General features: G+C 48.9%; 1 protein-coding gene across 3 annotated transcripts in view; it reads left to right on the forward strand.

Annotated features, from left to right (window-relative positions):
- VSTM2L (V-set and transmembrane domain containing 2 like) overlaps window positions 1-27,772 on the forward strand; it is a 150,719-nt gene that overhangs the window by 75,890 nt on the left and 47,057 nt on the right. For all 3 annotated transcript variants that reach the window (XR_007244570.1, XR_007244571.1, XM_048497124.1), the window contains exons 2-3: window positions 9,666-9,835; window positions 21,977-22,027. Coding sequence is in view for 1 of the 3 variants with exons in the window: in XM_048497124.1 (XP_048353081.1) it covers window positions 9,666-9,835; window positions 21,977-22,027 (221 nt within the window). In the remaining 2 variants the exon portion in view is untranslated. The remainder of the gene's footprint in view (window positions 1-9,665; window positions 9,836-21,976; window positions 22,028-27,772) is intronic.

Here is a 27,772-nt window from a genome sequence, read left to right on the forward strand (position 1 = left end):
ACACGTGTTTCCCTCTCTTCAGAACTCACCTCTCTCACACACCAGCATCCTTGTGTGGTTTCTGAAATAGGCAGAAGTGCAACTTTCCGCCTCCCTTCGCAGGGGGAGCGAAGAACAGCAGCACGCATCCACCTTCCTTCAGGTTTCCCCATTTCTCCCTGCCCCCAGCGGCAGTTCTTTGGGCCAGCTTTTTAGGAGGGTTAGAAGGGCTTATCTTTTTTAAAAATAATGCTATAGGTCTATCACAAGAGTGATAAGCCATGTAAAATTCTTTTTAAAAAATGGTGGCGGGCAACTTCCCCAAACAAAGGTTTCTGAAACCACAAGAAAGTGGTGTGTGTGTGAGTGTGCATGTGTGCAAAATGGCGGCTCAGCTCGACTGTCCCTACACTTCACAGAGTAAACAGAAAAATGCGGGGAAACCCCACTGCGAAGCAAACCGCCGTGGGGTAAAGTATTGCATGTGTAAATGTCCTAGGTCTCGCCAGCCCTAATCGGACAGTCCTAATCACTATACCATGCTGTCTTTGTGTAACCAGTCTTGACATAATGCCAGGCCAGTGTCCGGAAATTTTATGGTGATGGGGAGGGGGGGACTCTCAGTTTGCCAGGTTCTCATCCTCTTTAGACTCATTGAGTAGGGTGTGATGATGTCATTGGGTGGGGCCCAATGATGTCACATCAAGCGGCTGTTTTACTAGTTGTCCTTCCACCCACCACTGAGGGAGCGCCTCCTGATCCCCTTGCGTAGTCACCCTCATATGGCTTTTAGGGGAACTGATGCCATACAGCCCACCTTCCAAAGAAGGAAACTGATCTCTGTTGCCTGGCTATCAGTTTTAATCCAGGAGATCTCTAGCCACCACCTGAAGGCTGCCAGCTCTATATCAGCTTTTTTTTAAAGAGGGGAGGTTAATTGACTGATTTTAAAAAATCCAAGACTAGTGTATTTTGGGTTATCTGGGTTGTATGGCTGTGTTCCAGTAGCATTTTCTCCCGACGTTTCGCCATCTTGAAGATGCCAGCCCCAGATGCAGGCGAAACGTCGGGAGAAAATGCTACTGGAACACGGCCATATCACCCGGAAAACTCAAAATACACTAGTGATTCCAGCCGTGAAAGCCTTCGACAATACAAAATCCAAGACTATTCGGTAGAACCGAATAGTGTTCGTGCCGAAAAAGCCAAAGACGATTCGACTTTTCCAGCTGTGGGGGGGCAGAGGAGAGTCCAGCATTCAGTTGAAGATCTCCCACTCCTCTCTGCTGTTTCCCAGGTCCACCTGGGCTTGGAAAATGGCAGGGGAGGGGGCCACAATCTCTTTTATCTGATAATATTCGATGTTGAGTGTTGGAAAATGTCCCTTAAAAGCTGAATAAAGCCGAAAACGTCTGGGTTTTTAAAACCCCAACCCAAAATTTACTGGACACAAAAACGTCGTGTTCGCCCCTACTCTCGACGTGGCACTAAAGTGCAGTGATTGGTCTTGTGCGTAGGAGCAAAGAAGCGTTGTGTCCTGCCTCTGGAGTCGTCTGGGCTGCCTGGGGCTGAAGGCAGGGGCTTGCAGACAGACCCATTGGGAATCTCTCCCCCCCCCCCCCGAGATTGCAAAGTACTTCTGTACGTGCGGTGAGGAATTCCTGGCCCGGAGAGCCGGTGACTAATCTTAATTAGGTTTTCTCTTGCCTCAAAGGTTACAGCAAGGCAGAAGGAACTGAAGTGGAACCATATTTTGCTTCCGGAAGGGAGATGGCCGATTATCTGTGATTAATCTGTGCCTCTCCTTTTTAACATTCTGCTTCTGGCCCTTCACGTTAACCCTCCAGGGGACGTGGGGGAGGAAAGATGGATGAGCCAGGAAAGCCGGTGCGCAAAGAGGCATCCTTCTTGGTGACTCCTGCACCTTGTGAAGCTGTCGCCTCTAAGCCAGGCCAGTCATCCTTCTAGCTCAGTACGCTTTGCTCGAAACATCCGTGCTCAAAAGCTGGTTGACGTTACGTCCGTTGCTCCGAATCAAAGATATGGCGCAGCTTTCGTTTCGGATCATGGTTGCAACCTGCAGCCTCTGACCGGCAGTGGCTCTCCAAGGCGTCAAGCGGAAAATTGTCTATCCCAACATCTGGGGCAGAGGTGGGATCCAGCAGGTTCTAACCAGCTCCTGAGAGTGGGTTACTAATTATTTGTGTGTGCCGAGAGGGGGTTACTAGTTGGGTCTCCTTTTCCGTTAGAAATTCCTTCTGGTCCAAAAATCATAAAGTCCTGTTGTTTCCTATGTGGCTGGTTAGCGAAGGTAGAAAACGGGATAATTCTCCCTGTTGTTGGGCTGTTTTAAAAACATGTTTTAGAAATATGGTAAAGTTCCTGGTTTAAGGAAAGTATCCTTCTTTTGATTTCTAGAAATTAAGTATTAAGTATTTGACAGGCAGTCAGTTAGAGGAGAAGTAGTTGTTTCTGTTGGCAGCAGACGATAGGACTTGCTATAATGAGTTTAAATTATGGACAGAAAGGTACCAGCTGGAAATTAGGAACTTTTTTTTTACAGTAAGAGTTTTTTACAGTAACAGAGAAATTATTAATGCCCCGCCCCTGGAATGCCCGGCCACGCCCCCATCGTGCCCCGCCCAGCCCCATTGGCACTACGCCACTGTTTGAATCCCACCACCATGGGAACCTGTTACTAAAATTTTTGGATCGCACTACTGCCCAAAACGCTTTTTATAATGTCCTATAGACACAATATTTGTGCTGCGTGCAAGCCACCATTGGTAGACTTATGAAATCAAGCTGCATTAAGACTATTCTACTGTTCTAAAAACAAGAAAGAAAAATAACATCCTTTTTTTTGCAAAATGCTTTCTCAAAATTGACGGCCGTTCTCCGGCTGAGGTTCGGCCCGTCACCTCCCGCCTGTTCCTCTTAAACGGGAGATGCTGCCGTGGACTTAACCTGCACCCACCTGCTCTCTGAGCAGACGCTCCATCTCTGAGCTTCAGCCCCTTCTTGTAACATTTCCAATTAATTCTATACTCTCTAGACAAGGTTAGGAGCCCTTTTGCAAGGTAGAGAGGGCCTCAGCTAGCGGAGAATTCTTGCTGCTGCAGACTTTTGTACAAAGGAGCAAAAAAACAGAAGATTCCTTTGTTTTGTTTTGTTTTGTTCCTAAGCTCGAAAACCATATGGCAAAATCTGAGGCAAATGGCCGGGGTGGATTGAGCTCCCGTCCCAAAGTAAGACAGACCCTTGACTGCAACGTAGCTGTCTCCCCAGAGCAATCCACCGGCTGCGACACAACCATCTTTGGATGGTGGAACCAACGATCTCTGGAGGAGCCGGGAAGATTCTGATGCCATCTGCAAAGAGTTCTTTGTTTTGCAAGAGAGCGAAAGGAGCCATCTGCCACGGGGGAGGGGGGAGAGGGGGGCTTTGTTCAGGGGCAGCAGAAGGGGGGGGGTGCCCATCACTTGCCGCACTTGATCAGAGCAGAGGTGCCAAATGGAGGGGGGGGGAGTTTTGTCTTTGAAGTGGCATCATGTGACACCACCTCCCTTTGATGTTCGAAACAGGACCAGCTTGGGGAGGAAGGTGGGGCTCCGGATAATTGCATTTATTCTTTTCACGCTTGTTTGGGCTTTGATTTACCTCCGAAGCCGACTGCTTCTCTGCATATGGAGCGCACGCAGGAATCCCTAGCCAGCCGATTCTGCTGCTGAACTATGCTCATGGCAAACATTTTTTCCCCCCTAATATCCACTTGGAACCATTCCGTCCTGGGGAGGGCTGGGATTGGAGAGCAGAAGGACCTCAGCCGGGTTTAAGCCCCTCCAAAGTAGCCATTTTCTCCAGGGGAACCGAGAGTCAGCGTGGTGGAGTGGTTAAGAGCTGGTGAACTCTAATCTGGAGAACTGGGTTTGATTCCGCGCTCTGCCGCTTGAGCTGTGGAGGCTTATCTGGTTCACCAGATTGGCTTGTGCACTCCCACACATGCCAGCTGGGTGACCTGGGGCTAGTCACAGTTCTTTGGCGCTCTCTCAGCCCCACCCACCTCACAGGGTGTCTGTTGTGGGGGGGGGGGGAAGGGAAAGGAGATTGTCAGTCCCTTTGAGTCTCCTTACAGGAGAGAAAGGGAGGATATAAATCCAACTTCTTCTTCTTCTTCTTCTTCTTCTTCTTCTTCTTCAGAGCAGCAGTGGCGTAGTGGTTAAGAGCAGGCGCACTCTGATCTGGAGAAACCGGGTTTGATTCCCAGCTCTGCCGCCTGAGCTGTGGAGGCTTATCTGGGGAATTCAGATTAGCCTGTACACTCCCACACACGCCAGCTGGGTGACCTTGGGCTAGTCACAGCTTCTCGGAGCTCTCTCAGCCCCACCTACCTCACAGGGTGTTTGTTGTGAGGGGGGAAGGGCAAGGAGATTGTCAGCCCCTTTGAGTCTCCTGCAGGAGAGAAAGGGGGATATAAATCCAAACTCTTCTTCTTCTTCTTCTGCTTCTTCTTCTGCTGCTGCTGCTCCCGCCGCCGCCGCCGCCGCTGTCTGGAGATCAGTCATAATTTCAAGAGATTTCCATCTCAGATGCCTTTGACTACCTTGCAGGATTGTTGTTGTGGCACATGTTCAGCTTGCTGTTGTTATAGTCTCTAAATCTTCCCCAGAAATTTTCCACCTGAGCCACCCCCTCCCTATCTCCTTCCTGCAGACACAGTTGTCTCTTTCCCGTCTCTGCCAAGGCGTACGTGTCACTCTAACCCGACGGAAGTAAACACACCCCCTGCACGGAGCGAGGCCTACTGGGAGAATGGCCCCCGAGCCCCGTCTCTGTGCCTCCCTCAATGGCAGCAGCACATTTGCGATGATTTTCCCAACAATAAATGACTTGTCTGTGTTATTTAGTCAAGAGCAATTGCCATCTTAATTGCATATTCTCAAGATAACACCTGCATTGAGTTACTGTAGTATTTATTTTAATTGGCTAATTGATTAATCATTTGAAAGAAGATAGCTAATTAACTAGAGGGCCTTTAATGGGTTGACAGGTCTGATTTTTAATTGTCCGAGGAATGTTTTTTTTAAAAAAAAAACAGCTGCCCCATGAAATTTAACTCAAAACAGACTAAAATGTGGTCATCCATCCAAGTCTAAGTTGCTCTTTGTTTTTAGGAGAAAGAGCTATTGTGCCTTTTCAAGAACTAGGGCTACGGGATAGAGAAATGCCCTCGCCTGCTTTCGGTCAAGGCCGGAAGTGCCAAAATCTGCCCCTTGAAGTTGCCAACATCCAGGCAGGGCCTGGAGATCTCCTCAAATTACAACTGATTTCCAGACTTCAGAGATCACTTCCTTTGGGGAGCACGGCTGTTTTGCGAGGTGGGCTCTATCAGGTGATGCCACGTTGAGGGTCCTTCCTGTTTCCACTTAGGGCTGAGAGAGCAGCAGTGGCCTAGTGGTTAAGAGCAGGTGCACTCTGATCTGGAGAACTGGATTTGATTCCCCGGTCTGCCACTTGAGCTGTGGGGGTCTTATCTGGGGAACCAGATTAGCTTGTGCACTCCAACAAAGGCCAACTGGGTGACCTTGGGAAAGTCACAGTTCCTTGGAGCTCTCTCAGCCCCACCCACCCAAGGTGTTTGTTGTGGTGGGAGGAGGGAAAGGAGACTGTAAGCCCCTTTGAGTCTCCTTACAGGAGAGAAAGGCGGGGGGGGGGATGTAAATCCAAACTCTTTGTCTTCACCTTCCAGGTGGAGCCTGGGGCTATCTGTCAGAAATGGCACCTGCCTTTCCTGGCATCAGTCATTGAGGTGCCAAAGGGTGAAGGGTTTCATACCTGCAAGAGGGAGTGAAGAACCAGGGGGCATCCATTGAAAATGCTGGGGGGAAGAATTAAGACTAATAAAAGGAAACACTTCTTCACGCAACGTGTGATTGGTGTTTGGAATATGCTGCCACAGGAGGTGGTGATGGCCACTAACCTGGATAGCTTTAAAAGGGGCTTGAACAGGTTTATGGAGGAGAAGTCAATCTATGGCTACCAATCTTGATCCTCCTTGATCTGAGATTGCAAATGCCTTAGCAGACCAGGTGCTCAGGAGCAGCAGCCGCAGAAGGCCATTGCTTTCACCTCCTGCCCGTGAGCTCCCAAAGGCACCTGGTGGGCCACTGCGAGCAGCAGAGAGCTGGACTAGATGGACTCTGGTCTGATCCAGCTGGCTTGTTCTTACATTCTTATGAGTAGGGGTTCCGCTGTATGGGGACTGATCTATGCTTGCAATATAATCTGCTTTCTAACATGTTAATGGACCTTGCTTCCGTTTGATCTATTCTACAGGCTTGCAAATGTAGATACCAGGGGGCATACACTGAAAATGCTGGGGGGAAGAATTAGGACTAATAAAAGGAAGCTGTGTGATTGGTGTTTGGAGGGGGGAGGAGGAAGGAGCGAACCCAGCAGGAAGCTATCCGACTATCTCTGCTGCGCTTTCAGGAACATTCTTGCTCACACTCTGCTGTCAGTGTCACACGTTGTATGGGAAAACAGGAGGGGGGGGGGCAATGGGGAGCAAAACCCAAGGGATAAATATGAATGTAGATCTTCAGAAGTGGCTTCTTGCGGCTCAGAGTGCTTGTTGCTGAACCAATAAAGGCTACTGATCCTGCATCAAGAGTCCATTTGTTATTTTCAAGCCAAGACCTAACAATATCTCAGAATGTTAAACGGTCACCAGACTACAGACATCAGTTGCCATGAAGAAACGGTCTGCTTCAGACGATGGACTCTGTGGCATTATTTATTTATTTTATTTATTTATTGTTTCAGCTTTTATACCGCCCCATCCCCGAGGGGCTCTGGGCGGTGTACATCAAAGCATAAATAAAATGAATTTCTAAAATCTTTAAAACAGCGGTACAAACAATAATAATAACTATATAGAGGCGTCCGACCAACCCCACTTTAAGAATTCTCCCCAGAAAAAGGGAGGGAGGAGAGCGGCGAGTCATTTTAGATGGTGGCCTAGGTGGAAGGCCAACTGGGGGGCACCATTTCAGCGGCTGGTCCCTCCAAAAGGCCCGGCGGAACAACTCCGTTTTACACAGGCCCTGGGCGCGAACTCACCAAAGGTCCTCATGCGAGGGCCAGAACAGCCGGAGGAAGGGTGTTCCACCAGGCTGGGGCCAGAGCCGTAAAGGCCCTGGCCTGCGTGGAGGCCAGCCGCATCATTGAGGGGCCAGGGACCACTAATAAATTGGCCTCCACCGAGCGGAGAGGCCGTGCAGGGACATATGGGGTGATGCGGTCGCGAAGATACGAGGGAGGCCAACCTATGCTGCTCCAGATGTTCACGTGTTACCCCGGTTAGAGGGAACAGGATAAGTTACCCAATTCAGATTTAGAGAATCAAAGAGACAGACAATGAAAATGATTTCAAGAAGTTAGTCAGTTTATTAGAGAGGAACAGGTTTCAATAGCACCCTGGGAGGAAAGACTCAACTTCGGCTTTGGGGACGGTCCCTTTTATAGAAAAGCATCACATGTGAAGTCATTAAATTCCTATACATTACAAAACTCTTGACACCTTGGAATAACATACAAAACTTAAAATCCTCCAGTATAGACACATAATTTTGTCAAGCTAATGATTCTTTTGACATAAAGATGTTTTCTTTTGGCGACTCTGAGAGGTACGTCCCATAGATCGATCGTTTCTTTATTACATGTTCATTCTATTACCTTGTTAAACTCAGGGTTCATTACAGGACAATCCTTAAACAATTTTCCACTTTATTAGAACAACTTTCTCCCGACGCTTCTCGACCCGTGGCCCCATCTCAGTGCCCCTTTCTTCACCCGCTTAGATGGATGGCAGAACACAGAATCTGACAGGAGGAATGCACTGAGATGGCAAAATCATAGATAAGTGTAGTCTGAATGCTTGTCTGGTGTACCCTTAAAGGCACTGGCATAATGCCCATTGGGCAAGGTGGGCAGCTGCCCAGGGCATCACCTTGTGGGGGGCATCAAAGTGCTGGGTTTGTTTTTGGGTATTTTAGTGGTTTTCCATTTTTGGCCTGCAGGGGGCGCAGTTTTTAGGCTAGCGGCACCAAAATTTCAGCGTATCATCAGGAGACTGTCCTTATGCTACCCCCCAAGTTTGGTGAGGTTTGGTTCAGGGAGTCCAAACGTATGGACTCCCAAAAGGGGTGCCCCTATTCCCCATGCAGAACAAACATTCTTGGGCAAATTTCGGGATGTTCTTGCAGGGAGGGCATTCTTGGACGTATCAGCGCCAAAATTTCAGGGTATCATCTGGAGACTGTCATGATAGCACCCCCAAGGTTTGGTGCAGTTTGGTTCAGAGGGTCCAAAGTTATGGACCCTCAAAAGGGTAGCCCCATCTCCTTAGCAAAGAATGTGGGATGGGGTACCCCCTTTGAAGGTCCATAACTTTGGATCCCCTAAGCCAAACTGCACCAAACTTGGGGGGTACCATAAGGACAGTTTCCAGATGATACCCTGAAATTTTGGTGCCAATACATCCAAAAATGCGCCCCCTGCAGGAACATCCCAGAAATTTGCCCAAGAATCTTTGTTCTGCATTGAGTTTTCTGCATTGCTGTCCATGGGGGTTGCAGGCTGCGGGGGAGACATTTCTGAAGGCACAGTCTCAAAACTTTCAGGGTCTCATCAGGAGACAGCCCTGATGATACCCCCCAGGTTTGGTGCAGTTTGGTTCAGGGGGGCAAAAGTTATGGACCCTCAAAACTGTAGCCCCATATCCTATTAGCTCCCATGGGAAACAATGGAGGATGGGGGCACCCCCTTTGGGAGTCCATAACTTTGGACTCCTTGAACCAAACCTCACCAAACTTGGGGGGTAGCATAAGGACAGTCTCCTGATGATATGCTGAGATTTTGGTGCCAATATGTCTAAAAACTTCACCCCCTATAGGCACCAATGTCTTGGTGCAAAAAAAAATTTGGTCGTGGTGGAGTGGCCACCCATGGGGAGGGGGGGCATCCAACTCAGGTTTTGCCCAGGGCTACAGTTTGCCCAGGGCTGCCTTGTTACGCCCCTGCTTAAAGGCCTCCTTTTGTTATGTGTTAGGGGCTTGTTTTAGGCTATGTTTTACCTGTGCCTTTAGAGTCTGCCGAATCAGCAGAAAGTGTAGCTATCCATGTTTTTTGGCTCTTTTTCAATCAGCTCAGATTGAGAGTTAGAGGTTTTCTTACAGTAAGTAACTCCAAATAACTAGTCTAACATAGGAATAAGTGTGTCGTGATTATTGAATATAAGTGACTAATCAATGCGATTAAATATGATTAAATGCGATTATACTTTCAGTGATAACACATGGACTACAATTCCCATCAGCCCCTGCCAGCATGGCCAATTGGCCTACATTACCCCTACATTATGCCCTGCGGAAGTCTGTCCCCCACTGTCCCCAGGTCCCATCTCCAAAATCTCCAGGTCTTTCCCAACCTGGAGTTGGCAACTTTACGGGATGGTGATAGACGTGATTATCTGCTCCCATCTGTCGCTGTTGAGTGCTCAGGCGCGGGGGCCATTTGACAGGCGGGCGACCTTTTCTGGGGTGGGGGCAGGAATTGCGGTTGCTGAGGGGAGAGCCGCAGATTCCCTGTCTTGGCTGCCGTGTGACTCTTTGTCTTTCCTGCAGCGTTTTTCACAGAGACCCCCCACGACATGACCGCCCGGGCTGGTGAGGACGTGGAAATGGCGTGTTCCTTCCGTGGCAGCGGCTCCCCTTCCTACTCGCTCGAAATCCAGTGGTGGTATGTGCGCACTCACAGAGACTGGACAGACAAGGAGAACTGGGCCTCAAACCAGGTATCAGACCCACCTGCCTCCCTCTTAATCATTTTATCATAGAATCATAGAATTGGAAGAGACCCCAAGGGCCATCCAGTCCAACCCCTTGCCATTCAGGAACACACAACCAAAGCACTCCTGACAGATGGCCATCCAGCCTCTGCTTAAAAACCTCCAAAGAAGGAGACACCACTACACTAAGAGGAAGAGTATTCCACTGTCTTTTTTCCCCTTTGCCGTCCTCATAAGAACATCAGAAGAGCTGTCCCGGTTGGCGTCAGCATGGCTTTGCTTCTGCCCGTGTGCCTGCCCTGCCACCTGCCAGGGTGCCCTCCTCCCCACCTGCTTGGCACCCACCCCCCAAGCTCTCTGCCACCTGCTCTGACCAGCATCTCTGGGGCCAGGTGCACAGCTGTGGCTTGTGTGGCAGAGAGATAGAGGACATTGAGTCACATGGTGGGCAGGAAGGGAGATGCCAGTGTGGGAGGCTGGAGTTGGGCAGAGGGGGGTCCTTTCAGCCCAGGGCCCTCCAAAACTGGTTCCAGAGACTGAACCAAAGACTGACTCACCTCAGGAGCCCCACCTCTGAGCAGCCCAGGACAAAGAGGAACCTCTGTTAAGCCCTGTTAAGCCCCACCTCCCAGCAGCCTCAGCTCTCAGTAGCCTTACAAGGAAAAAAAGAGATAACCCCTGCAAACCCCTGTTAAAATACACTGTTGTAAAAGATGTGGCTTTGAGAAAAGCCCTCCAAAATGAACACCAGAGCTCACTCTGCTCTTCCTGGCCCAGTCTTCTTCTCCACTGCTTCTCCTCTCCGCTGGTTCCAGAGACTGAACTAGAGGGACTCTGGTCTGATCCAGCTGGCTTGTTCTTATGTTCTTATGTTCTTAAAACCTGGAAGTGGGCCTGAGACTTGTGCTCCCTCAGGTCTAGCAACGTGTTTCATGCAGTGGGCCAACTGAGGGTCCTGGAGAATCCACGCACGCAGCTGCCAAAGCATTCACCTCTGTTCAAGAAACTGCACATGAAGCGCCCTCTGCTGAGTTAGACCACTGGTCCATCCGAGACAGCCTTGTCTGCTCAGGCCGGTAGCTGCTGCCAGGGTCTTAGGGTGAGGTCGCTCACATCCCCCACTGCTTGGTCCTCTTGACTGGAGGTGTTGGGGGATGGAACCTAGAACCAGTGTGGTGTAGTGGTTAAGAGCAGGTGGATTCTAATCTGGAGAACCAGATGTGTTTCTGGCACTACTACATTCCTGCTGGGTGACCGTGGGCTAGTCCAGGGGTCTGCAACCTGTGGCTCTCCAGATGTCCATGGACTACAATTCCCATCAGAATCAAAATGATTGGGGAGCTGATGAGATTGTAGTCCATGAACATCTGAAACCCTGACTATGCCCATGAGGGCCTCTCTGAACTCTCTCAGCCCTACCTACCTCAGGGAAGGGAAAGGAGCTTGTCAGCCACGTTGAGTCTCCTTGCAGGAGAGAAAGGTGGGGTATAAGGAGCAGCAGCGGCGTAGGAGGTTAAGAGCTCATGTATCTAATCTGGAGGAACCGGCTTTGATTCCCAGCTCTGCCACCTGAGCTGTGGAGGCTTATCTGGGGAATTCAGATTAGCCTGTACACTCCCACTGAGGGTCCTGGAGAGAGCTCCAAGAAGCTGTGACCAGCTCAGCTGGGTGACCTTGGGCTGGTCACAGCTTCTTGGAGCTCTCTCAGCCCCACCTACCTCACAGGGGGTTTGTTGTGAGGGGGGAAGGGCAAGGAGATTGTAAGCCCCTTTGAGTCTCCTGCAGGAGAGAAAGGGGGGATATAGATCCAAACTCCTCCTCCTCCTCCTCCTCCTCCTCCTCCTCCTCTTCTTCTTCTTCTTCTTTTTCTTTTTCTTCTTCTTCTTCTTCTTCTTCTTCTTCTTCTTCTTCTTCTTCTTCTTCTTCTTCTTCTTCTTCCTCCTCCTCCTCCTCCTCCTCCTCCTCCTCCTCCTCTTCTTTTTCTTCTTTAAATCCAAACTCCTCTTCTTCTTCTTCATGCAAAGCAGAGGCTGTTCCACTGAGCCACTCCCCCCCCCCAACCAGAGCAGGGAAGCCATCCGAGGTGGCCCAGATCTGCGCTACAAACTTTTATCTCTTTGTACCAATTCCAGCACTGAAGCTTCCCCTCGAGAATCCGGCAATTGCCATGGGGTGTGTGTGTGTGTCTGCGGGAGGTTCTCTTCCAGAGCTCCTGTGGTTCTTTCCTCAGAACCGCGGCTCCCCGGGGAGAGGGGAGAGGAAACGAGGATAATGAATCGCTTTGACTCTGGCTGGAGCGGACGGAGGTTTCGGCCCACTTCGCCAGATGCTCGGAAGCAGGCTGGGAAGGTCGGAGTCGTGTCTGCTCCGTGGATAAAAACTGCATGAAAGGCGGGAAGAAGAAGGAGGCAGTCTGAGAACTGGGGCACAGAACATTGCTATTGTATAACCGAACAGGAGGTGATAAACTTTTCCTTGCTTGTTAGATGACAAACTTTCCTAGGCATGTTTCAAAAAGATTTGCAGTAGAAGAGCTAGATTCGCATCTACAGCACCTTAGAAGAAGAAGAAGAAGAGTTTGGATTTATATCCCCCCTTTCTCTCCTGCAGGAGACTCAAAGGGGCTGACAATCTCCTTGCCCTTCCCCCCTCACAACAAATACCCTGTGAGGTAGGTGGGGCTGAGAGAGCTCCGAGAAGCTGTGACTAGCCCAAGGTCACCCAGCTGGCATGTGTTGGTGTGCACAAGCTAACCTGGTTCACCAGACAAGCCTCCACAGCTCAGGCGGCAGAGCTGGGAATCAAAGCCGGTTCCTCCAGATTAGATACACAAGCTCTTAACCTCCTACGCCACTGCTGCTCCTTATACCCCACCTTTCTCTCCTGCAAGGAGACTCAAGGTGACTGACAAGCTCCTTTCCCTTCCCCTCTCCACACAGACACCTTGTGAGGTAGGTGGGGCTGAGAGAGTTCAGAGAAAACTGTGGGCTAGTCCAGGGATCTGCAACCTGTGGCTCTCCAGATGTTCATGGACTACAATTCCCATTAGTCCCTGCCAGCATGGCCAACCTCCTACGCCACTGCTGCTCCTTAGAGACCAACAGGATTTGCAGGGTATGAACTGATGACATTTTCCCTTTGCATCCTGGTGGCCTTTTAGCAACATCCCCACCCCCACCTTCAGATGCAGATAGAAACGCTGTGTTTGGTTAAGATAGTAGAATTTAGGCCCCGTCCGCACATGCAGAATAATGCACTTTCAATCCCCTTTCACAATTGTTTGCAACTGGAGCTTGCTATTCCACACTGTAAAATCCAGCTGCAAAGTGCATTGAAAGGGCCCTTTCCCAGTCATGGAAGAGTGATATTGAGTGCAGTAAAACCAGTCCTCCCAAGAAGTAAATTGCAAGAAGCAAATTTATTCAAGTAGATTCTGTGCACATTCTTGTTGCAGCCGCACAAACCTAATCTAAGGAATACATTTCCCAATACAAGTGGCCGGCTACTCCGGCATCCCGTGAGTGCAAGCATGGAATATTTGCTTCTACGGAAGAGACCCATAGAAGTGTTGGACTCCATGCAGGCCCATGAAGAAAGTGAGACGAAGAACAATGGCTACTGAGAGAGGAGGAGGAGAGGCCGGACGGCAGGTCCCAGGAACAGACAAAGCAAGGAGCATCCCGCCACCAAGATGACACTCATACACTTAGGCCCATTATACATGGTGCACTTTTTGTAGGGCTCCTAGCCCCACGGTCCTTTCACAGTGGGATCTCTTCACATTTTCCTATTTAAATGTAATGAGGAGCCCCACTCTCTGCTGCGCTTCTAGCTTCCTGCCCCCACTCAAAAGGCAAGATATTGCCCTGTAAAGGTAATACCAACATTACTTCTACCAATACATCAATACTGTTGAGGTTGCTTTTTATTTTACTTTTATATTTATACCCTGCCCTAGCCCCAAAGGGCTCAGTCTGATTAATGAATTAGTCCCTTTAAGGAGAGTTTAGAAGAAGAGTTTGGATTTATACTCGGCCTTTCTCTCAGGGAGGAGACTCAAGGCGGCTTAAACTTCTTTTAAACAGATGCAATTCTGATTTTTACAACGCATCTGCCCTATGCTTTACTGAAACCTGGCTAAATGAGAGCATTGATGATAATAGCATGTGCATACCGGGGTTTCAGATATTTCGTTCAGACAGGATTGCAGAATTATCAGGGAAGAAAAAAGGAGGAGGATTATGTATATACATCAACAAAAGCTGGTGTCAAGACATAACAATAATTCAAAAATTCTGTGATGAAAACTTGGAGTCCTTACTTATTAATTGCAAACCTTTTTATTCCCCTCGAGAGATAAATTCAGTTTTGGTTTTTTTGGTTTATGTTCATCCACAAGCGTCTGTAAAAAAGGCATTAAGAACTCTAGCCGATCAGATTATGGAGGCTGAAGCCAAATACCCTGATTCACTGGTTATTATTTTGGGAGATTTAAACAAAGCAAACTTAAGGGAAGACCTACCAAAATACTTTCAGCATGTCAACTGTCCCACCAGAGGCAAGAATATCTTAGACCACTGCTATACAACACTGAAAGATGCTTATCGGTCTTTACCACGAGCTGCTGTAAGAGGCCATTCTGATCATTGCATGATTCACCTTGTACCTGCTTACAAACAAAGATTTAAAGCCACAAAACCAATAACTAAATCTCAGTGAGGAACTTGGACTGAAGAGGCAAAGTTAAAGAGCTGCAGGCTTGCCTTGACTGTAGCCAGAACTAGGAATATTTTTTTTAAGAAAGACACCTCTGCAGATTTGGATGAAGACTCACAGATACTGTAAACATCATATGTCAGCTTCTGTGAAGATCTTTGTATACCAAATCCAGGAACTTTGGCGTGATATATAGTAACAACAAACCTTTGGTTCACAGCTAAACTTAAGCAGTTACGCTGGTTCCAAAAGAAGAGGCCTACAGAAAAGGTGATAGAATGCTGTACCAATCAGGCCAGAAATGTATTAACAGGAAGGAGATCAGAGCGTGTGAGCAAAAAAGAAACTACTCTGAAAAAAGCTAAAAATCAGTTTTCACCAAACTAAAACAGCAAAACACATGTGGAAAACTCTTTAAAATATCACCGGTTACAGCAAAACCTCCAAATTCTTCCCAAGCTTTCGAAGGAAATCCCAGCTAAATTGGCAGACGCACCTGAATGTGTTCCGTCACTCGTAGGTTTAGAAAACAATCTACAGTCACCTTTCTCCACAACCTCTATTTCAGATGCACCAACAACATAGCCAAACTTCCCCTTGCCAACTGAACTCCATTCTCTATTGGGCTTTACAACCCTGCGTGATCTCAGAAAAGGGAAGTGCAAGATCTATTTCATTACATTGACACAGAAGCCTGGAAAAGCTAACCTCAGGCCCAGACAGGAGAAATAACACCTTCTTGCTTAAAAGTCTGTGCTGTCCAATTGGCCCCACATCTTCTTTCACCCAAATCTTCTCAACAAATCAACTAGAGATGTGCTATATGTCTCCTTCCTGCGTTTCAAACACTCCATTATGTCGTCCCAGTGCCGAAGAAGCCTTCCATCAAGGAACTGAACGCATCACAGACCAGTTGCTCTAACATCTGTAGTTATGAAAAAAACTTTCTTTGAAAGGCTAGTGATGTGTACCATTTGAAAACCATCCACGGATCCAATTGTTGGACCCCTTGCAATTTGCATTAACCGAAAGCAAATAGATTCTCGACAGATGATGCTGTTAATATGGCTTTGCACTCACTTATCCTACAGCATCTTGAATCGCCAAAAGACCTATGCAAGGGTCCCTTCTCTTTGTTGACTTTTAGTTCAGCATTCAATACTATCATACCGGACATTCTTTTAACCAAAACTAAATCAGCTAGCAGTAATCCTGAGCATATTTGCTGTAAGTGGATCCACAGAAGCTTCCTAAACAGATAGGAAACAGCAGGTGAGGCTAGGAAAAATTACATCAGACACCTGTAAAATGAGCACAGGGATTTGCCCCCCAAGGCTGTGTACTTTCACCACTTCTCTTCTCTCTGTATACCAATGACTGCATCTCAAACGCATCCATCTGTTAAAATACTAGAAATTTGCAGATGATACAACTTGAGTGATTGGTCTCATTCGAGACAACGATGAAACCAAAGCATACAGACGGGGAGGTTGAACAACCCTAGCCATTCGTGGTTGCCACTGGAACAATCTAGGAACTGAACACACTTTAAAACTCGGTGAGAAATGGTGGTAGATTTCAGGAGAAACCCTCCCATCCTACCTCCTCTCACAATACTAGACAACACAGTATCAACAGTAGAGACCTTTAAATTTCTAGGCTCCATCATATCTCATGACCTAAAAATGGTCACCTAACGATCAAAAAAATGTCATCAAAAAAAAAAAAGCACAACAAAGCGAATGTTCTTTTCTATGCCAACTCAGGAAGCCTTCAAACTGCCCAAGGAGCTGTGGGATACAGTTCTACTGAGGAATCATTGAGTCTGTTATCTGCACCTCTATAACTGTAGTGGTTTTGGTTCTGCAACCCAACAAGACTCGACACAGACTTCAGAGAATAGTCATGAACTTTGCAGAAAAAAACAATTGCTGCTAACCTTGCCTTCCATTGAGGACCTCCCACTGTACTGCACTGGTCAAAAGGGCGGTGAAAATATTTAATGGACCCTTGCATCCTGGTCATAAACTGTTTCAACTTTTACTCTCTAAACGCCGCCATACAGAGTACTGCACACCAAAACAACTAGACACAAGAACAGTTTTTTCCCGAAATGCCATCACTCTGCTAAACAAATAATTTCCTCGATAATGTCAAACTATTTATTATATATTTATTATATAATGATCTGCAATCTACTTTTTTCATCATTCCTATTACTCCATCTCCTCCCACTTATGACTGTATGACTATAGCCTGTGCTGACATTTCATTTCATTTCATTTCATTTTATTTCATTTTATTTTATGATTTTACATTTTATGTTTTCGTTACTATTGATTGTTTCCTGATTGCTTACTAGACCTATATGACAATCATTAAGTGTTGTACCTTATGATTCTTGACAAATGTATTTTCTTTTATGTACACTGAGAGCATATGCACCGGAGACAAATTCCTTGTGTGTCCAATCACACTTGGCCAATAAAGATTCTATTCTATTCTATTCTAGAAACTTCTTTCCCTTCCTCTCCCCACAACAGACACCTTGTGAGGCAGGTGGGGCTGAGAGAGTTCTGAGAGAACTGTGACCGGCCCAAGGCCACCCAGCAGGCTTCATGCGGGGGAGTGAGGAAACAAATGCAGTCCACAAGATAAGAGTCTGCTGCTCATGTGGTGGAGCGGGGAATCTGGTTCTCCAGTGGCGTAGTGGCTAAGAGCAGGTGCACTCTGATCTGGAGGAACCGGGTTTGATTCCCAGCTCTGCCACTTGAGCTGTGGAGGCTTATCTGGGGAATTCAGATTAGCCTGTGCACTCCCACACACGCCAGCTGGGTGACCTTGGGCTAGTCACAGCTTCTCGGAGCTCTCTCAGCCCCACCCACCTCACAGGGTGTTTGTTGTGAGGGGGGAAGGGCAAGGAGATTGTAAGCCCCTTTGAGTCTCCTGCAGGAGAGAAAGGGGGGATATAAATCCAAACTCTTCTTCTTCTTCTTTATCACTAGACTGTACTGTGTGTCTTGTGCTTGTAGACTGGCTGGTGTTGATTATCATGGCCACTGCATGCAAGCACGCAGTATCCAGCCATCAGAAAAAATCCGCTGTCTACCTGGCCTCCAAGGCTGTAAGCTTCTAGGTGTGGCTACCCGCCCTTTTCCCAATCACGGCATCTCCCCTCACAAGGGCTTTGGCCAAGAACTTGAACGTGGCTGGCTAAATCTCAACGAGGATGGATCTCTGTGGATCAGAATGGGATCTGCTGGGCAGAACTTGCAGTGAACTCGGATGACCTTCCGGTTTAGGATCTATATGTGCACAAGAAAGACATGTACGTGTAACCTCAGCTTGTGGGTTCTGTGGGGCAGAACGTGGAATGAGTTTGCAACAACAATTTTAAAAAACAAAATGGTTTACTTTCTTAACATATAACATCAACATTGAACATCACACTTCAAGGTCCTGTTCAGGTTGCATTTTCAAGTCCTTCTATTTACAGTCTTCTGATACTGCCAAGTCCAATTCTTCTTTGCAAGTGGGTTGACTCCTGAAGACTCCAAGGGCTTGGTGAACAGGATTCAACATGAGGAAGGTTTCCAGGAGAACTCTCGCCCATTACAAACACAAAAACCCTGAAACAATAAACTCCAACATTTACAACATAGTAAAAATAAACAACTACCTTCCCAGTAGTTCCCAACAACATTGCAGTTACCTTAACAAGGTGTTCAGGGCTTATACAAATCAAGGTCCGAGTCTGGTAGCCTCGTCTCCTCCAAACTAGCTCTGCAGCCTTCTGCTGCTTTGAGTCTCCACCCCTTTCTGGGTCAACCCGTTCTGAGCATGGGGGTTACATACGCACATTTTGCATGCTTGGTGTCCTTGGCTGTTTTGGCACGGCGTGGCCTCTGCTTCCAACTGGGCATTCTGCACTTAGGTTTAGGGGCGGTAATGGCAGTGGGGCCATCCCTCCCCGCCAGCATCTTGCAGCCGCAACGCCTCCACCCAGCAAAGCCCAGGGGGACACCAGGGAGCCGAACAAGACGGCAGAGGTGTTACTTAAAAGAAAACTCCTTCTAGCCCCATGCTTTTGTTTTTATTCGTGCTTTATTGATTTTAAAGTACCGGTAAACATTGAACAAGAGAGCCTTAAGAGGAAAGGAACAAGCAATAGCCAGTAATCACGTCCTTTTAGGGGCTTCGGAATATCCGCCGTGGGGCGTTTTGCTCTTGTTGTTGCTCTGAACTCCTCCATCTGGAAGACAGAGACATTTAATGGCCCGACTGGGGAATGGGCCCCCTGCTCTTGTAGGGGAGGGGGAGTGCCCTCCCACCCCATCACTCGGAGGTGCCTGCCCCACTTCAGGGATTGCCAGACGTTCTCGCATGGGCGTAATATTAGAAGGAGATCTGTCAGCATCTCTAGGCCCAAAGAGTGGGATTTATATGTGAGCCCAGCCATGCATTTGTGTTGTAGGGCAGCACATAGGAATCGGAACATGGGCTGCCTCCTGGCATGGGCCCCCACCCCTCTCCCCTCACCCCTCGCCCTGTGCATAAATGCCCAACGAGCAGGCTGAGGACAAAGAGAGCGCATGAAGAGAGAGCCAGCCTCTCAGTCCAGCTTAAGACTAGGGAGAGCATCGCCTGACCCAGGCTGGGGGCCCGATCCACTAGGAAAGACTCCTACACAGAATCCCCTTAAAATACGCAGAAGTAGGTCCCAGTGGTTAGATGCAATGCAGCACGGTCTTGCCTTCGCCCCTCAACTTGAACTTAGGGCAGTGGTGGCGAACCTATGGCACGGGTGCCAGAGGTGGCACTCAGAGCCCTCTCAGTGGGCACGTGAAAACGGAGTCGCCCCCCACCCCCTCACACATCTAGGCTGGCCTGGGCCACTGGGTTCGATTATTAGCATTAAACCTAAGACCTAGTTTTGGGGAAGCAGTGTAGGTAACCCTGTTAAGTGCTGTTAAACCCCACTGATTTTCATGCAAAGTACTAAAGTTTGATCCTTTACCTGGCAGTAAGCTCGGTTGCTGGCAATGGGGCTTGCTTCTGAGTAAACCCTCCTAGGGTCGTGATTCACCCGTAGGAAGAGTTGCACGGTTGCTTCAAAGCCAAGCCACCGACTACCACCAAGCTTACTCCCAAGTAACGCACGCCTCGGAGCCAACCGTTTTTTTCTAAACTAAAACCTCAGTATTCAGGTTAAATTGCTGTGTTGGCACTTTGCGATAAGTAAGTGGGTTTGGGGTTGCAGTTTGGGCACTCGGCCTCAAAAAGGTTCGCCATCACTGACTTAGGGGGTGGAGCAGGATTCCAACTGCAGGTTTGGGTCTCATAACCTGAAGAGCAAAGGATACCTCTGGCAACCATTTCGGCCTCTGCCCTCTAGAATAAGCAGAAGCAGCAGCAGCAGCAGAGTTTGGATTTATATACCGTTTTTCTCTATCATTAAGGAGTTTCAAAGCGACTTACAAGCTCCATCCCTTTTGAAGGGAGGCATAAGCATGTTATATACAGCCTGCAAGTCAGAGATACCTATAACAAAACACCCCAAATGTAGAAAGTAAACACCTCATCCAGCAGGCAAGGCTAGAACCTGGCGCTGACCTGCTAACTGTTTATTTACAAGTTTTAAAAATAAGAATAAAATAAGATCTGGACGCTATACTGTTATTGATGCATCCCAGAATTACATTGGCTTTCTTGGCTGCCGCATCACACCGCTGACTCATGTTCAATTTGTGGTCTACTAAGACTCCCAGATCCCTTTCACGTGTACTATTGTCAAGACAGTGTTGTCAGAGCAGACACACACCACAATCCTGTGCAGAGAAATAAATGGGTTTAGGCTGGATTACACAAACACACACACACACACATTTCTGGTTCAACTCTGCCTGTTGAAGAAGGAGAGTTGGTTTTTTATATCCTTCTTGTCTTTACTTCAAGGAGTCCCAAAGTAGCTCACAGTCACCTTCCCTCTTTCCCACCCTCGTGAGGTACGTGAGTCTGAAAGAGTTCAGAGAGAACTGTGTGACCGGCCCAAATTCAACCAGCAGGCTTCAGGTGCAGGAGCAGGGAAACAAATCCAGTTCACCGGCAAACAGTCAGCCACTCATGTGGAGGAATGAGGAGTCCAACTCAGTTCTCCAGATTAGAGAGTGCCACATGCCTAGAGGAATGGGGAATCGAACCCAGGTCTCCAAATTTGAACCTGACGCTCAAGTGGAGGAATGGGGAATCAAACCTGGTTCTCCAGACACGAGTCGGCCACTCTTAACCACTACGCCACGCTGGCTGTTATGCTGCTAGTTCTTGGGATTGACACCCCTGCAAAGAGCTCTTGCGCCTGGAGCTCCCTGCGTGTTTACTTGGAAGCAGAGCCGACTGAATTCAAAGGGCTTATACCCAGTGGTGGGATCCAAAAATTTTAATAACAGGTTCCGATGGTGGTGGGATTCAAACAGTGGCGCCGCCGCCGCACACACGGGCCTCCAGTCCCTATTGGGCAGGGAGGTTGCTTTAGTAACCCCTTCTCTGCACTCAGAAAAAATTAGTAACTTCTCTAGAAGTGGTGAGAACTGGTTGGATCCCACCTCTGCTTATACCTAGGCAAGCCTGCCAGGGGCCTCGGGGGAATGAGAAGTCTGAGAATGCAGCCGGGGCTGTCGCAAAGCTGCGTCCAGGGCTTGGCTTCTGGGAAAGAGTCGGTGCGGATTTGCATCCTCTTTCTCCCCATTTCCTTTGCAAACACAGGTTTTGAAACTCAACTGTTGCCTTGCCGCAGTTCGGCCGCCCCCTCTCTGCCTACTGCCCGGGGCAGCTGCCCCCCTTTCCCCCCACACTCCCATCCATCCAGCCCTGCTTGAATCTAGGTAGCAAAAGCAGACGCAGCAGCCCGGGAGGCGTCTGGCTGAAATCCAGAACATCCTCTGGCCGCCTCTCACCCGGGCGATTGTCTTTGGGGCCCCGCATGGTGGCTCCTATCAGCCATACGGGGCTGTTGAAGTGACTTGCTTTGGGAGAATTACTCCAGGGGTGTGTGAGAAGCTTTTAAAAGGTTGGAAATCTGCTCTTCTGAGGCTAAGTGTTCGTACAAGAACTGGATGCGTAGAAAACGATTTCTCTCCCCCTTACCTTAAACCATTTTTATCTCTCCCCCGCCCCCAACATACATATCTGCCTCTTGAAAATCCTTCCCTGCCGTTGTCTTCATCGCTTGCAGCTTTTGGCCCCCCTAAATCTCTTTCCTCCCTCCCCGTAAATTCCCTCTTCCCTCCCAGCTCAGGTCTCTGCCTTTGAAGACTGCATTAGAGGCCAAGGTGTGAATTAGTTTGATGGGGATTCTGGCCCCCTTCCCGTCTCCTCCTCCGAGCTGAACTAATGGGTTCTTCCCTCTCTCTTCTCTCCCTCCCTTCCTGACAGCTAAAAGCATCTCCACAGGAGGAAGCTGGGAAGGACGCGACGAAAATAAGCGTGAGTTTTTCTGTAATGACTTCTTGGGGAAGATTTTCAATCCAGGGCCCAGCAGCTCCCCTTCCTTCTGCGGCGGGTGGGAGGGCTGCGAACCGGCGGAGGCGGAAACGTGGAAGTTCGGAGCTGGAACTCCTGAGCCGGCTTTGGCAGTGGCGTACCTAGGCAAACTGGAGCCCTGGGCAAAACCTGAGTTTGATGCCCCCCCCCCACATGGGCGGCCACCCTCTCCCACCGTGACTAAACAATGATTTTTTCCACCAGGTCTGAAGTTTGGTTCAGGGGGGACAAAGTTATGGACCCTCAAAGTTGTAGCCCCATCTCCTATTAGCTCCCATTGGAAACAATGGGGGATGGGGACACTCCCTTTGGGAGTCCATAACTTTGGACTCCCTAAACCAAACCTCACCAAACCTGGGTGATATCATCAGGAGAGTCTCCCGAAAAATCCCTGAAATTCTGGTGCTGCTAGCCTAAAAACTGCGCCCTCTGCAGGCCAAAAATGGAAAAACACTGAAAATACAAAAAATCCCACAAACAAACCTGCAGTTTTTGCGCCTCCCACAAGGGGGCACCCTGGGCAACTGCCCACTTTGCCCAATGGGAGGAACGCCTCTGGGCTTTGGGGACTGACAATTGCCTCAAGGAATCAGGGACTGGCATCGTATTGTCGAAGGCTTTCATGGCCAGAATCACTTGGGTGCTGTATGGCTTCCGGGCTGTATGGCCGTGCTCTAGCAGCATCCTCTCCTGACGTTTCGCCTACATCTGTGGCTGGCCTCTTCAGAGGATCTGAAGTAGGAAAGGAAAGCAAGTGGAGTATGTATACTGTGAGGTCAATAGGTGAGGCCATCTGAATAGAAGTAGCTTGGCTTGTGAGTAACAATGAAGTCTGTCGCATGTGAGTCACAATGAAGATAGCAAGGTCAATAGGTGATTGCATCTGAATAGAAGTAACCTGGCCTTTGTTCCCTTTGATTGCCATTGCCATTATTGCCATTATTAACACGGGACAACTATAGATAATGGCAATCAAAGGGACACGTGGACACAGAGATGCGTATTATGTGTGCTCAAATAGATGTGGGGATGTTGATTCGTTTTTTTGAAAATAACAAAAATCCCCGCCCCAGTATAATGCAGCAGCCAATCAGGACAGCCCCTGAGCGGATTACATGTTTGTGGGGAGTGCTGCGTGGCTGCTGCGTGGCAGCCAGTTTATTGGACCAAGGGGCCAGAAGCTGCGGTGGGGACCATGAAACCGCGCTCAAAAGGTCCCGTAGCAAACCAAACCGGTGCGTACCTCCTTTCTTTTTTGAAGTGGGGAATCGGCCAAAGACCCAGGCCTGACCTGGAAATGGTGGTAAGAACATAAGAACAAGCCAGGTGAGGTGCCAGGTGGTAGCCAGGTGAGGCGCCAGGTGGTAGCCAGGTGAGGCGCCAGAGAACAAAAGATGGATGGACCTGCGTTGGGACATTAGTGCAGCTGTGTCTACCATCTTTCTGTAGCCCTGGATTGTTTAGGGAGGGGCTGTGGCTCAGCACAGGAGCATCTGCTTGGCATGTTAGAAGGCCCAGGGTTCGATCCCTGGCATCTCCTGTTAAAAGGACCAGGCAGCAGGTGAGATGAAAGGCCTTCCTCTGCTTGGGGATGTGCTGCGGTGCCATCCCAGAGTGCATTGCTCCAAAAGTGCACTAAGGCCGTTCGCGGTCTCGGACTTGCATACCTGAGGGATATTGCTGCAGTAGGCCCTTCCGCGGGGCCTCCCTCGGAGGAGGGTGACCTACTGCTTCGGATCTCTGGGTCTGGGGTAAATGATCAGGCTGGATTCTCGGACGTGAGGGCAGGGCCTTTTCAGCCCTGGGTTCTCCCTACCTGGTGGAACGGGCTCCCTGGGGAGACCGGGGCCCTGTGGGACTTACAGAGTTTCCGCAGGGCCTGCAAGACGGACCTGTTCCGCCAGGCGTTTGGCCAGCCTCGTTAAAAATACATCTACCATGTCATCTGGCCTCCCGTGGGCACAAGGGGGGGGGGGAGGGGGGTAGCCAGACGCCATCCACATTTTTAATGGGTTCTGTTTTTATGTAATTGGTATTTAAATTATGTTTTAATGTATGTTTTAACCTGTTGTGAACTGCCCTGAGCCCTCAAGGGGGAGGGCGGTATATAAAACTAATAAACAAACAAACAAGCAAGCAAGCAAGCAAGCAAGCAAGCAAGCTGCCCTTCCTTGGGTTGAGAGGAAGCTCATTTCTTTTCTTTCTGAAACAGGAGCCAGGAGTGGCAGCTTCTCGGGGCTCCCATTTAAGCTTTTGCTCCTGGCTTGACAAGTCTGCATTTGTAGTGGCAGGAAAGCAGGAAAGCAGGCGTCTGCGCTGCAGATTTAAAATGTCCCGGAGAGCAGCATTTGTGGCCAGCTGGAGCCACAGCCATCTCTTACCGCCTGCAGCCCACTGATAAATTGCAGCCGAGTCCTTGGCCAGCACAAGGACAGGGCAAGAAATAAATCGCTGGGGCCAAGGACTTCTGCTTTGCTTTTGACTTCCCGTTAACGCTGACAGATGGGCCTGCTGGAGGTCAGGAAATGTTCCCTAAAGATCTCTTTGGGAGAGCCCTGGGGCTTGGCTGGCACAACAGCATTGGCCGGGCTGAGCAGCTGTCCCTCCTGCCCAAGGGCTCTTTCCACGGTTGCCAGCTCCAGCAAATTCCTGGATGTTTAGGGGCAACTTCTGGGGCAGGGGAAAGACCTCAGCATAGACTCCACTAAGAGAACCAGCGAAGTGTAGAGGTTAAGAGCAGGTGGGTTCTAATCTGGAGAACCGGGTTTCATTCCACACTCCTCCACCTGAGCAGCAGAGGCTTGTCTGGTGAACCAGATGTGTTTCTGCACTCCTGCATTCCTGCTGGGTGACCTTGGGCCAGTCACAGTTCTCTCTGTTGTGGGGAGAGGAAGGGAAAGGAGCTTGTAAGCCACCTTGAATCTCCTGACAGGAGAGAAAGGTGGGGTATAAATCCAAACTACTACTACTACTACTACTACTACTACTACTACTACTACTACTACTACTACTACTACTACTCTTTCCTCTTTTCTCTTTCCTCTTTCTTCTTCTTTCTTCTCCTCCTTTCTTCTCCTTCTTCTTCTTCTTCTTCTTCTCCTTCTCCTTCTTCTCTCTTCTTCTTCTCCTTCTTCTCTCTTCTCCTTCTCCTTCTCCTCTCTCCTCCTCCTCCTCCTCCTTCTTCTCTCTTCTTCTCCTTCTCTTTCTCTTTCTCCTCTTCTTCTCCTTCTTCTCTCTTCTCCTCCTCCTCCTCCTCCTCTTCTTCTTCTTCTCCTTCTCCTCCTCCCCTTCTCCTTCTCCTTCTCCTTCTTCTCCTTCTCTCTCCTCCTTCTCCTTCTCCTTCTCCTCTCTCCTTCTCTCCTTCTCCTTCTCCTTCTCCTTCTCCTTCTCCTTCTCCTCTCTCCTCCTCCTTCTCCTCTCTCCTCCTCTCTCCTCCTCCTGCTCCTCCTGCTCCTGCTCCTGCTCCTGCTCCTGCTCCTCCTCCTGCTCCTCCTCCTGCTCCTCCTGCTCCTGCTCCTCCTCCTCCTTCTTCTTCTTCTTCTTCTTCTTCTTCTTCTTCTTCTTCTTCTTCTTCTTCTTCTTCTTCTTCTTCTTCTGTGTGTCTGTGTGTGTGTTTGAGACCGTTTCTCCTTCAGATGGACTGATTCCAAAAGATCAGCCATGTTAGTATCCACAGCAAAAACAGTTTTGTGGTTCCTGAAGGACAACCGGATTAGCCACCATAAATCCGTGAAAGGAGCCCCCAGGTGTGCTTTGCTGGCCTTGCTATAAAGAGGCCTCTCTCCAAATAACCCACCGACCGTTAAAATTGAGAACCTGCCCATAAACCCGGCAGATTTCCAGTGGTTTAATCCAGCTCTCCCTCCACTCCAGTTTCTTCCTCCCAAAGCCAACAGGTTAAGTTGTTTGGGAGGACATTGATCCATAGGGTCGCTGACTAGTTGCCATGGGTCAGAAGGGCACTCGACACATGCACACGGAGAGAGACATGACTAGCTGTAGGACGTGGCCCAATCCACCCATCTCTTGTAGTTTTTGGATGGCTTTTCCAGGGGGAGTTCAGCACATTGTCTGTAAAGTCTCTCACAATACTAGAACCAGGGGGCATCCATTAAATATGCCTGGGGGAAGAATTAGGACTAATAAAAGGAAACACTTCTACACGCAACTGTGTGATTGGTGTTTGGAATATGCTGCCACAGGAGGTGGTGATGGACAACTAACCTGGATAGCTTTAAAAAGGGCTTGGACAGATTGATGGAGGAGAAGTCGATTTATGGCTACCAATCTTGATCCTCCTTGATCTCAGATTGCAAATGCCTTAGCAGACCAGGTGCTCGGGAGCAAGAGCCGCAGAAGGCCATTGCTTTCACCTCCTGCATGTGAGCTCCCAAAGGCACCTGGTGGGCCACTGCGAGTAGCAGAGAGCTGGAGAGAAAGGGGGGATATAAATCCAAACTCCTCCTCCTCCTCCTCCTCCTCCACCTCCTCCTCCTCTTCTTCTTCTTCTTCTCTGGTCTGATCCAGCAGGCTAGTTCTTATGTTCTTATGTTCTTAAAGTGATCAGGAGCCAAGTTATACCTGTATGCAGGGGCGTACTGCCCAGGGGAACATATGGGGTCAAATGTCTCCAGGCTGCAGCCATTTAGTCACATGGGGGGGTGGAAAATCACCCCCACACCCTTTTTCCTTCTCCCCATGTCCATACACTGACTTAGGGACCTGGTGCAAAAAAAGTTGTTTGGTCGTGATGTGGGAGGGCAGCTGCCCACATGGGGGGGTGGGGGGTGGGGAGAAAACTCAGATTTTGCATTTTCCCTAGCTATGCCTCTGCCTTATGGCACATGAGTCTGCAGGGCAAAAAATAAAAAAATGTATAGAAGATGGAGGGCAGAGGGACTCACCCCCACTGGAGCAGCAGTGGCGTAGGAGGTTAAGAGCTCGTGTATCTAATCTGGAGGAACCGGGTTTGATTCCCAGCTCTGCCACCTGAGCTGTGGAGGCTTATCTGTGGAATTCAGATTAGCCTGTACACTCCCACACACACCAGCCGGGTGACCTTGGGCTAGTCACAGTTCTTCGGAGCTCTCTCAGCCCCACCCACCTCACAGGGTGTTTGTTGTGAGGGGGGAAGGGCAAGGAGATTGTCAGCCCCTTTGAGTTTCCTGTAGGAGAGAAAGGGGGATATAAATCCAAACTCCTCCTCCTCCTCCTCCTCCTCCTCCTCCTCTTCTTCTTCTTCTTCTTCTTCTTCTTCTTCTTCTTCTGCCTTCGTCTTCCGTCTCTTCCTCCCTCTTTTCCTTCTCTTCTTCTCTTCTCTCTCTCTTCTTCTTCTTCTTTTCTTCTGCCTCTTGGTCTTCTTTCCTCCCTTTCTTCTTCTTCTTCTTCTTCTCTTCTTCTTCTTTTCTTCTTCTTCTTCCTTCTTTCTTCTTCTTCTTTCTCCTTTCTTTTCTTCTCCTTTCTTTCCTTCCTTTTCTCCTTCTTCTTCTTCTTCTTTCTTTCTTTGACTCAGCCCTACATCTCATTCCCCCCCCTTTTGGTTCTCCCCTTAACCTCAGTAGTGCTCCCCAGATTACACGCTTGCTTTCGTCAGCCCTTTAGGGAAATATCTTCTTTGATTCCAACCAGCATCTAAAGAGCAACTTCCCGCTAAGGAGCCCCTAATCTAATTTGCCCAGCGGATTAGAA

The sequence above is a fragment of the Sphaerodactylus townsendi genome, linkage group LG05 (genome assembly GCF_021028975.2).
Source record: "Sphaerodactylus townsendi isolate TG3544 linkage group LG05, MPM_Stown_v2.3, whole genome shotgun sequence".
NCBI lineage: Eukaryota > Metazoa > Chordata > Lepidosauria > Squamata > Sphaerodactylidae > Sphaerodactylus > Sphaerodactylus townsendi.